Consider the following 12865-nt stretch of genomic DNA (forward strand, 5'->3'; position numbering starts at 1 on the left):
AATCCGAAATCGTTTCCCCGATTTCTTTAATCTTCTCACCCCAACATATGTGATTGTTACATTAATCAATCAATCTTGTTCTCCTTTTTCATAATCCATTGTTGTCAGGTTAATATAAATCAAGCATCAATTATCTATTAACAATATATACATTTGGTTTTGTTTCCCTTTATCTTATTTAAATTGTTTAAGCAATATGAAATCCAGGCTTTATCTAGTGCTGCCATCTGTTAGTTACATCATCCCACCTGAAGTGTATCAGGATATTCTTCTTTATATAATTATGAAACAGAACAATATTCAGCTATCAGGAATCAAATAATACTTACCATCAAAGCATCCCAACAATTATGTTCTCTAGCGAGCCTTTCCAATACTGTTCCACTGCACTGTAGAAGGCTTAATATTTTCCGAACCCACTGCGGCAACTTCAAATCAACCCAAAACTTCTTCTTTAGTGCAAGTTCTGCCATAATCATTCCTAGAGACCAAACATCTACCTTTGTACCAGAGAGCAATCGTCTACCAGTCAGATAAACTTCAGGAGCTGTGTACTTTGGATGACTGTGGATAAAAAAGGATACTGAAACTTGCAATCTGTATTTCTCTTGCTTTACTGTCATTTTTCTAGATATAGCAACTGTTGTCTGTTTGTTGTCTTACTACTATGAATATAAAATTTAATCAGCTTGGTCAAAATAGCCTAGCAACTAGAATATAGTATAAGTAAACAAATAAGCAAGTAATACTTTCATTTCTTTTCTCGCGACTCCCAACTTGCTGACAACATGAACACTGAAAAGCACTTAATACAAATATAACATGCTACAAACTAAATCTACATAATGAAACAAAATTGGGTGGAGGGAAATAAGGAAGTCTCTAGACTTTGATGCAACAATGTGTTCAAACTTTTTATTTCCTCCTCATCCCACTTACTTAAACAATGACTCATTTTTCACAATCACTAGTCTTCAAAATGTTATTGTGAAGTTTAATTGATTGATTTGCAATAACTAATTCCTTTGTGCAACAAGATAATGCATACCAAAATAAAATAAAATAAAAAGAGTTCGATTCCGAGAGACTCCTGGCCATTCCAGGAGGGTTAGCAAGCCTACCTAACACCCCTGCATCATAGAATGGTATAATAACCACTCTACAACATTGTTGAATGTCCTTAGTTGAATACAAAAAATATTTTTAAAAACGTTGTATTGATGTTACATATCTTGGAAAATCAACTTTTATTCCATGTTGCAACAGCCCTTTGAGAACTATGGTATGTTTAAAGATTTTACACTGTTGAAGAGACAATACATGTTTTGTGGCTGTCTCGGCAGCCTGGCACATGGAGTGGTCAACACTCAATCTTAACACCAAAATATCCAGTTACAAGTCCAGGTCCAGGCATGGATGTTCCTTTGTACAAGTTCCTTCATCAATTTTATGTTACTGCCACAAAAGTGACATGGAATAAGAAAAATATGTGTCCAGAAACATGATCAGTGGCTCCATCTCTGATGTAATACTGACATTCTTGAACAGAACCTAGTCCCCCTCCTTTTTATTTTTAATTACTTGAACATTTTTCTTTAGAATACTGTTACAACACAAAAATGTTGAGTTCCTGCTGGGAATAAAACCCATGCTTTACACAAATCTTAATCAGCATGTTATTCAGCTTAGAATTGCAACAATGCTGAGCATCAACCCGGTGTATGTGTGTTTGCAGATGCAGGTTCCTGGTGAAGATGGCGGACCGATTGGGAGCAGTGTCTGCTGCATGAGCACTGCTGGTTGACTATCGCTAGCCAAGACGGGTCTAGTTCGAGCCCATGCCACGATTCAGATTCTGCTTTTCCCATGAATGGCTATTGCTTCTTCTTTCCAACTTGGCTAGCGATAGCAACGTTAGCTCTCAAAAGCTTGGAATCCTTTCCACAACTCACCTGGTTGATAGCCCAAGAGAATCTTTCAACAGTAAGTGTTGTTCTAAATTTGACAATCCTCTAATATGTCTGATATTATCTGTTAGTTTTTGTTATTAATAATCAAAAGTGCACTTTAAACATGCATTATTTTTATCCTTAAAAAACTTGAATCTATTTTAGTGTGAAGGGAACACAATACAAACTAAATTAACTTTTCCTTTGATGGAGAAACTCTCAAAGTCTTTTTAGTTACAGACAGAGTCTAGTAGTCATGCATTTGGCTGCTAGGAGCCACGTCTTGCAAGATGGTGGCAAATGGCAAAGAGAAGGCATATTGTGTGCTCCAATTTCATGAACGTTAGTCAGTTACCACTGCCAAGCGGCACTTCCACACAAAATTGAATAAGGGTCCACCATTCAACAATTCCATTTTCAGGTGATATGCACAGTTTAACAAGACAGGGTGGAAAGAAAACACAGTGGCTGTCTATCTGTGACAGAAGCATAGAAGGACCATGTCAAAGATTAAAGAGACTTTCCAACAGTGTCATAGAAAATCAACTATAAGAAGCAGCAATCAACTTAGCATGCCACATCCAACAGTTTGGTGTATTTTATACAAGTGACTAAGAATGCAGCCCCATTGTCTACCGATGCTTCAAAATTTAGCACCTGATGATCACAATTGAATGGAGACTTTCTTCAAAAACTGCAAGAACTGTAAGAGCTTATGGCAGAAAATGGTTTCTTTCAATGGACTGGTTCTCCAGACCTAACCCCATGAAATTTTTTCTATGGGGTTTCGTCAAAAACCAAGTTTCGGTTCCTTTTCAACCTGCAAATATCCTGGATCTGAAAGTGTGAATCTGAACAGACATTGGAACTATTGCCACCACAACAATTTTGGGACAAAATTGCAGATATCTGCAGGGTGATGAATGGTTCACATACTTTTGTACCAGATATCTGAAAAGATATCTAAAAAAAACTTGAAGAGTTTTCCTATGAAATAAAAATATATATATATACTGTAATCACATCTGAAGTGTACTATGAGTGACAATTTTTTAAAGCTCCAGCAAATTCAGTGGTGCAACCACAGTGGGGGGGGGGGGGGCACTGCCCCCCAACCTTCGACGGTCTAGGGGGGCAAGGGAGCAACCATTGACGGCCAAGGGCACCTGTGGGGGGGGGGGCAGAGAGGAGAAATTGCCCCCTTAATTTTAAATTTTATGCAAATAAAAATATATTTCGTAAAATATTTCAAATCGTTAGTTCCAAACATATGCTTTGGCATCAACTTCTACCCCCTTTTTGCGTAATTTATGAGGATAATCACATCTTTGATACTACTACTACTACTAGCACCACTAGTAGTAGTAATAATAATGTCATTATTGTTGTTATTATTATTATTATCATTATTATTATTGGTACGTTTATCCTAGTACTTGCCCCCCCCCCACCAGACAAAAATTCGTGGTTGCGCCTCATTTTGAATAACCGCTTATTTAATTCTGCAAGATGCACACACAAAGAAGTCAAAAAAATTATCAGCTGTTAACCTAGTTTAGTGACTTCTAGAAGAGAACATCCAGAAGGCACAATATACCTACCCTACGGGGAATGACACATCATTGCCACCTCCAGTCATGTAGTAGAGGCCATAATTATATAGTTGAACGTCACCATCCTTATTGAAGAGAATGTTCTCAGGGCTTAAATTCCTGTGCACTATGCCATATTCATTTATGTGGGCAAGAGCTTGCAGAATCTGGAATGCTACTCTCACTACATCCGATAATCCTTCAAGTTTTCCTGAACTTGAAAATTTATCCAAATTTTCCTCATGATATTGGGCTACAACAATAGTCCTTTCTACAAAGAAACAACAATAATGATTTAATTAAACTGTGTAAGTAGGAGTATGTTTTCCATTTTCTCTGTTTGCATTTCAGTTGTTGTATCTAGAATTCTAGAAAACCTAGGTAACTGGTTACTGTGATTTTAAATTCATTGATAACACCATTAAGCCTTGTTTCCATGATAACCAAAAACTCAATATGCTGACAAAGGCAGAAATTTATTTTTTTCTAAAACATAAACTAAACATTATGTTTCAACCTTCTGGTAAGGTAGGTCTTCTTCAGTCTCTGTTCCAAATACAAATGAAATAAGGTACAAAAACAGGAAGATATATATATACACAAAAATAACTCCCCTCCAGACACAATATTATTAGAAAGTTGTTTATCTGGAACATTCCTTTCCAGCAGGTGTTCTAGAAGGTTAAAACATAACATTTAGTTTACGTTTTAGAATAAAATAAATTTCTGCCTTGGTCAGCATATTGAATTCATATACTGCACCAATTCAAATCAGTTACCACAACTGACAACACAAATCAACAAAAAAATTTATTTTTTTTTACTTGTGAACAAAAGCTAAATACTAACTGAAATAGTTTCATCTATTCAAGTGTCATTTACAGACATTATTACCAGAGATGGGACTTCTCTGCAAAGAAATTTTTTAGTCCTGGACACTGCTAACTTTCAGCCACTGACCCCTTCCCCCCCCCTTAGCCCGGGTCATATGTTTTTTATTTCAGCTATATACATATAATGTTTTCGGTTGTGTGTGTGTTTATATGAAAATGAGGGAAGGGAACAACATACATGCAACTGCACTTCAATTGTTTCCACATTTTTATGGAACTTATAGAACCTGTACGGTTCCATTAGCAAAACCTATATTCCACTTCAAAAAGAAATCATTCTCAAAATACTGATATAACTTCATAGTAGGGGAAACCAGAGAGCATTCTCTGGTCTTATTTGACCTTTCCTCGCCTTTCAAATAAGCTCAGAATGAGATTTCTAGCCACAATTGGAAGCAAAGAATCTTAACAAACATCACTGTATTGAAAGGGTGCCATATAATCATCATAGGAGAATATAGAGTAATGTAACTGCAGGTCATGGAAATAGAGATGATTACAACAGCGCTTTAAGTTATTTGGCAAGTTATTAGTGCATAAAGAAAATAGTAGGGGACACTCTCTTACATGATGCCACAAGTGATGTCAAAGAATGCCAAGTAATTGCTGCCACATCGACATTTAGAAATGGTAGTTGAATTCAATTTTTTTTTTCAAAAGGATGAAAACTATTTTTCGTGGAGACTAAATAAAATCTTAAAAGTGTGTGGTCAGAAGGTTCTAAATCACATTCTCGCCCTGTAACATATCCATTTTTCACTAACACACATCATAATAAATCTTGCTAAAACAACACATACAGGGTGGTGTACGAAATGATCCCCCATTTTGATCTTGGACAAAAACTATATTATAAAGATTTCAATGAAACATATATCACAAAAAAGTTTACACTTTGGGAAAATGTACTACTAAAATACATGCTCAATAGAACAACGTTGTTAGTGGTAACCTCCGTCAAGCGAACACCAATGTTACCAATTACCCTACGGCACATGAGTTCCGAAATTTCACTGCAAGCTTGAACCAAAAGTCTTCTCAGTTACATTAAATCTATTTTTTTTCTTGTAGTTTACGGTTATTACAAGCATAAGAAAACAGTTTTTCGTTGTGAAGTTTCAGGAGAACATGCGTACATACAAGAAAAACTACATTAAATCTTGCTGCATTTTTCAGAAAATCTTTTCGACACCATCCAAATGAAACTGTGTGAAACGTTGTTCAACATTGTTCAATGTTGGCACGGTTATCTTTAGCCCAATGAACGAAAGCCATTATCTGCTGTTTATGTTCATTTGTGAGTTTTTGCACCATGGCAGTCTTGTATGGATACATATGGAGATCATTTTTAAGAATCCGTTGAACAGAGCGTCTTGATATTCCTAGTTGCATTGCTGCTTTTCTAGCAGATTTGCCGGGACTTTGCATAGTGGCTCGAACAGCTTCAATATTCTCAGGCAAAGCACAGGTTTGGGATGATCACGCTTTGATTCCAATAGTGTTCCTTCCATTCAAAACTTTTCATATAGTTTGTGGATCGTTTTTCTAGAGGAGGCCCACAGAGTATGGAAATGTGCACGAAAACGCTTCTGAATCACAACAATGCTTTTTGTTTCAGCAAAAAGTAGCACAGTTGCTGATTGCTGTTGTGCCGTTAAGTCTTCCTTTGACCGTCATGTTGTCTACTCTAGCCCCTAGCGGCAGCATCATGAATTACGCTTCACACTTCATCACGCAACTTTTCCAATGACTACCGCAACTGCTGGTGATACACATGACATGATTCCTCATCTCAGATGTGAAAAAAATTAAAAAAACAAATGGGGGATCATATCGCGTGCCACTCTGTCATTTTGTGTCAACTTTCATCTCCAACATAGCAACTTTGCAGGACTAACATTGTTCCATGCTACAAAATATACACATATTTCCAGTGTCGGGTATTTCTTATGCTTTACTTAAATCAAATCTCTATCCTTTCTTTCTTTGTTTACTATTGACATGTACTCTTCCTTCCATGAATTGATGTGATGCAATATATATATTCAAGCCAGGATATATTGTCTTCTAAATAGGGTGATCATAATATTTTCACCCAGAAAATAGGACATCCCGAGGAGGTCACTTTACCCATATCCTGAAAAATCGGTTAGGCCTAATTACAAAATTATTATTATTATTATTTATTATAGTATGGATCACATAAATGATACATCATAAACAATATCTATAAAATATGATCTTCCTTTGACAAGAGCTATTAATTTTTGTAATCTCGGTATGGACTTACATAGTGTTTGTGGTGTCTTCTGATCAACCTTCGATGTTAGTCCTATGCTGAAGTTGAGGAGTGCCAGAAGTATTTATCAGAAGAACCAATCTTCTTGAGAAGAATTTTATTCTTCACTAACTGTTAATAAAACTCCCTGAAAAACTTACTTCACATATCTAACACAAAATGTGGGATTTGTTTTTTGAATTTCTGTCAAGATGCAGGAATTCATTTCTTTAAAGATCCTTTGTGCTAAAAATTCTTAAATAGTTTAAGAATTCTTAGCATGAACTGTCTTTCAAATTTAGACTTGGTTTTCAAGCTAATTCCTAGACTTTTATAAAATGGGACAAATAGTGTTTTCTTATATAATATCGATGCAATGACCTCTGAAACGGGACTGTCCCAGTCAAAATGAGATGTATGGTCACGCTACTTCTAAAGCATACAATCACTTACCATGCTTTCCTCTGATGATGTCCAAGTATAAACACAAGTATGGATGAGCAATTGTCTTCAAAAACTGAGAACGGCCATAAATTGTAACAGAATTTGGTGTCAGTGGAAGTCCATTGCTACCACAGAGTTCTCCTGGGTGACATGATGCAAAATATGTTGATCCACCAAATTCAATTCTTCCAGTCATCATTTACTCTTACAGCTCACACCTACAATGACACATATATTACATTCACAAAGAAATTAAAGTGTAATAAAGACAATGGCAATCCTAAAATGCTAACATACTCAGTCTGGGTCTCTACAATTAGTCACTTTGAAAAATACAAATACAGTAAAACCTTGTTAATCCAGACCCCGATAAGTCGGACTTCGCTTAATGCAAGGTTTTAAACTGTCCCAACAGAATATAGACATATTTCAAACCAATTTCCACAGCAAGAATGTCGAGTGATGCAGAGCCAGGTGCATCGGGCACATCATCATATCGGTATTGCGTATGTACGTACTGTATTGCCCTATTGCTTTACATGTTACTATACTGTATAGTGTATTTAGGCCTACACCCTTTAAATACACCATAATAAATGTGTTTTGTTGCTATAAACTGAGTTTTAATGCACTTTCTACTGTTCTTTTAGGTTATTTCAGTTAATCCGGACTTTTGTTAAACCTGTCAACTTAGTCCGGATTAATGAGGTTTTAATGTAATATGAAATAATGTCATATGTTTTTTTTAAAAAAAGTGTGTCAAACCATTATGTATCATACTCATTTCACATTGGCATTTGCTATTGTTGTATTTCACATAGTATTCAATATGACCTCTTCTACAACGTTCTTCACACATAGCTCAAAAGCCGCAGCTGTAGAGGCTATGGTCATCTTGTATGTCCTCCCTTCACTACTTTTCTTCTACTCTCCTTTTCATATATTTCAGATATGACTATGCAATTGTTACACATGAAACAAGCAAAACTTACATTTTATCTACCTAGGTACAACATTTATAATTTAGTCACCAATCTTACAGTAATGAACTTTTCTACACCAAGTATAGTTTTCCATACATGAATGGATAACACACCATGAAGCACGTATTGTAGTCTGATTCTCATTTGTGTGTTTTTAGCCTTTTTTGGGATGGGTGTTTATGTCAGGTGTTCTTGTTTTTTACTTCTTTACTTTGTCTGCAATTATTGTCAGCAATCCTTAATTTACCCAGTACTGTGTGGTATTGGGAAGGCAGAATGTGGCATTTTTGGCTACCAATAAGCCTCATACCACTGTACAGCCTGAACTGGCCACTCTTCGTTGAAATTCAAGCACTTTAGATTGAAAGTCACCTTTTTCCAACAACTTTCCCCCTCTCCGTTTTCACTATGTGCACTAATAACAGGTTACAAGGTTACCCATGGGCGTCCGGAAGGGGGGGCAAGGGGGGCCGTGGCCCCCCCCCCTGGAAAATGAAAGTCAACCAAAAATTATGTATTTCACACATGTATTTTCATTTTTGCCACAATAATATGTGTTAATTATTGCATGAACACCATAAATTCAAATTTAAGCAATGTTTTTTTAGGGAACAACACTATTTTTTGGGAAAATGTGCCCCCTGGAAAAAATACCTTCCTTGCCCCTCCCTGGAAAAAATCCTGCGGACGCCCATGAGGTTACCCTGACAGAGGCATGCAATATCTCATGTGAAAGAGCTCTTCAAGACCTTTTCAACACCATCTGAATCACTTCTATTGATACCCTGATTGCCTATGGGATCGGACTTTGGAATTACCCTGTATTTCTAAGAAATGGGAATGTAAACATCAGCATCATCTACCTTAATTCAAACACTATTGTGTTTCTATTATTTTTTATTTCTGCTATACTTTCACTTTTGATTTATAACAATTTGTCTATCAAAATATGATACCATGCATTACCTAACCTAATCTACCTCCCTAACTTAAATTTAACATAACTCCAAATCCTATTGGTATCCCATTTTTAAATTTTGTACAGTTATTGAGTAATAGTGTGTATACATATTGATTAAAAATTATAAGACCCGTTTTTGAGAAAATGGCTACCAATATTTTCTTTACACCACTTACAATTGATTTTTTACCCTGACATAGGCATGCAATATCTCATGCAAAACAGCCTTTCAAGAACTTTTCAACACCATCTGAATCACTTATATTGGTACCCTGATTGCAGAAATATTGCAATTGAAAATTACCAAGATGTTGGGAAAAAAATCGTCAAAATCACACAATTTGCACCCCTGTAATTTCAGAAGTACAAAGAACATGGATTTGCAACTTTGCAGATTTTCCTACCTTAAGTGGAAATTCCAAATGAATCAAAAAAATGTACGGTTGAGGACCTTGTTGATTTGACATGGAATGATGACTATAATTAGTGTTTTTAAGACAGAAAATCAAACTTATGCATAAATTGTTTATTGCATCTAAGAAAAACTAATATTGTACATGGTTGGATATGCATAACATAGCTGGGTGTGTTTCTTTTATCATTAGATGCACTTGGTAATCACACACTATTTGACACGTGAATAATTTGCAAGGTTACAAACAAAACCTCAGTTTCTAGTTCAGGAGCATTCTTATCAGACCTTCCCAATATCGTAATAGTAATATCGTCACCTTGTAATAAAGGGGTCCCAATTTGATACCTGGTGGAGGCACGTAGTGATTTGGATCCCACTTTAAACTGTAGGTCGTGTCTTGATTGGACTATCTGTGCATTAAGTGGACTTAAAAACATCACATTCAAATGATACCATGTCACCATACAGAAGAATAAGTTTGTTTATATCATGTTTAAGCTTAAATTACTGCTTATTGGTCATTCTTCGAAATTTAGTAGTTTATAAAATTATCTGTTACTGATATCTGGTCATGGTTAGGTCTTGCCCCATGGACATGTTACCATGTCGCCATACCTAATACTTTTCCTATAGGGTTTTCTGTAGCTTTATTTTCGAAACAACTTTGAACAAAATCTGTTGTGTCAACCAAATTACTAATGATCTATGTAGTATATTGATTTGGAGTTAATTATAAGATACAGATCATTTCAGTTAACTACTTTCACCTGTCTCAACTGATTCCAGTCATGTTAAAAAGTCAATCCAGCATGCCATGGAGCGGATATAATTTAAAGCAAGTACCTACTAATGAATGTGTTAGCCTGATCCATGTTCAGTCAACTTAGTTTATGTAATTCAGTGATACAAGAGAGGCTTTTTTTTCTATTGTGAAGCACAAAAGTAAGATAGATATTGTTCAGCTTTTTTTCTTGAGAATTTGTGAAGAATCCCTGTAAATTCTAAAGAGCTTTAAAATAAACCATCTTCAAAAATAGGTGTTGTTTATTTAGACTGCTTCCTTTCACACAGCATATCAAAATAATTGTCAAGTTTTTGCATAACTTGTGTCTCACTATACACGTATTTCTCTTCTTACACCTACCCCTAAGAGGGGTCAGACTATCCCAGGTGAAGAACTAATTGGAGTAAATAAATAAGGAAATGGGAGGAAGTGGGGAATTAGAGATGGGAATGGATGCTTTCTTTATAATTTAATATATGATAGCTGCGATTATAATTTTTCAAAGGTGATTTGCTGGAAGATGCTTCCCGACAGAGTGGCCAAAGGGTTCAAGACAGCAACCACCATGAAGTCTAGATCAGTGTGGGAGTGTAAGAGTAGCGAGGGATTTTTCTACTCACTTCGTTTGAAGTTCCAAGTTGGTGATTGAGCACGGTCTCTCCCAAACCATATAGCTAACAGTAATTTATTCTAATTTGAAGTGATTATCTCACCACTCCATTGTTCCCTTCCTGTTTAGCAATGGTACACATCGCAATGATCCTAACTTTTTGCTGTGCTTGAGTTTTTGTTATTAAGTCCACGTTAGGCACAGAGAGGCTAATTGGGGCTGTACCTACAAAAGCAGCCCCGAGGTTCAATAGTTGTGTAGCCTTAGCACGTTTTCACATGCACCAATAATGTTGGTGGCATCTCCTCTCTTGATATTTTCCACAAAGTGCACACATCTTCATACACAACAAATTTTCTGGAAGAACCATCAAAGGGTTGGTTTGCAACTGGAGCTCCCCTCGACACATCGACCCTCTGACCCAAGACCCTGAGCTCAGGTAATGAAAAAGGACACTTGTCCAAGCCATTAATTTTAGCTGGAAGTTGATTTGAAGCAGGGCAGCGATGCCAACCCTAGCACAATGAAGTTAAACCTAGCACAATTTGCTATGTTTACATAATGGGAAATCTAGCATAATTTGCAAACCTGATTATCAAGGAGGGAGAAATTCACTTCAAAGAACAATATTTTGAGAAATTAAAAATAAAATTTATCCAGATCTTATTCTGGTCCAGTGACATGCTTTCCTAACCACACCCTCCTCTTTTCACCCTTTCTCTATTCTCCCCAGTTTACCTCGCAAGGAACATTTCTTGGCAAGAAATCGGTAGAAGGTTGTGGGCCACAAATAAAACAAATGTTCCGCTTTGTAGTCAACAAATCATATCAAACAATCTCTAGTTCAATGTTGAACTCATCTCTGAAAGTAGACGCATAACTTAAAATTACAATCATCTGAAAAAAAAAAAATTATAATATATTACTATTATTAATTATCAATAATAGTAATAATTCATGATTATTATTACATAGGGTTACCAAATGTCCGGTTTTTCCCAGACATGTCCTACATTTTAGCCTTATGTCCGACGTCCGGGAGGAATTTGCAATATATAAATGTCCTACATTTTGAGCGTCACATAATATTAATTAGGAAAATACCTAACAGAAAAAAATCATGCAAGTTACAAGTCTGGGGACTGCTTCCAAACTCAATAGTGAAATTTATTTTGATTCAGTCATTGCCCCCCCCCCCCTAAAAAATAAGTTTGTCCTGCTATTAAACGAACGGGAAAACGGAAGCAATTAATGAACAAAGTTTTGGGACCACTTTTTAATAACTTCACTGTTCAATGCCCGAGCAGAATTTCTTGCATTATGGTTTATACTGGTGGAACACGATAATATTCAATATAATTTGATTGTAAAGCAGGGGTATAGAGAACAAAGTTATTCATGGAAGTCAGGAAAAAGTAAAGAAATCAACAAGTAGGTCAAGAAAGTCAATAAAAAGGCAACAAATTATTCTTGTGGTCAAGAATTCTTGCTATCATAATGACTGATTGGTTCATTTAGTTTATTTTACTTTAATTTTTTATGTCCCTTTGACTAATCACGAAGATGAGGATGAATGGTTTTACAATACGATGAAGGAAGGGATAGTAATCACAAACATATAGGGACAACCGACACAAGCCCCACATAAGATTATACTGGCTGTGAGTCCAGACACCAAAGCCTCGCTTGTCTGCCAAACACAGTTCAGGATGCATTAATACGAGAAAGCAGATCTAATTCTCTTCTTAAATTTAGCTTGTTTTTATCTTAACTGGCCCTTTGGTAGGGATTTTCATTAAATAAATATTTACTTTCTTAATTACTAATTTCCAACATTACCTAAGTAGGGGTAGAATAAATAAAAGTTAAGAAAAACCGAAAAAAAGATCTAGAAAAGTCAAGAATTCTGGATGTGTTATTTTTGTAGACACCCTGTTATTGAACTAAAAACTACCC

At 35.9% G+C, this 12865-nt stretch overlaps 1 protein-coding gene across 2 annotated transcripts in view; it reads right to left on the minus strand.

Annotated features, from left to right (window-relative positions):
* Positions 1-12865, minus strand: part of LOC146004624 (TBC domain-containing protein kinase-like protein) — a 50912-nt gene that overhangs the window by 21516 nt on the left and 16531 nt on the right. For both annotated transcript variants that reach the window (XM_083143524.1, XM_083143515.1), the window contains exons 2-4: positions 7166-7374; positions 3551-3812; positions 330-564 (exon numbers count right to left, since the gene is read on the minus strand). In XM_083143524.1, the coding sequence (XP_082999650.1) occupies positions 330-564; positions 3551-3812; positions 7166-7355 (687 nt within the window). In that variant the 5' untranslated portion in view covers positions 7356-7374. The remainder of the gene's footprint in view (positions 1-329; positions 565-3550; positions 3813-7165; positions 7375-12865) is intronic.

This window comes from Lepisma saccharinum, chromosome 1 (assembly GCF_977018435.1).
Source record: "Lepisma saccharinum chromosome 1, izLepSacc3.1, whole genome shotgun sequence".
NCBI classification, from domain to species: domain Eukaryota; kingdom Metazoa; phylum Arthropoda; class Insecta; order Zygentoma; family Lepismatidae; genus Lepisma; species Lepisma saccharinum.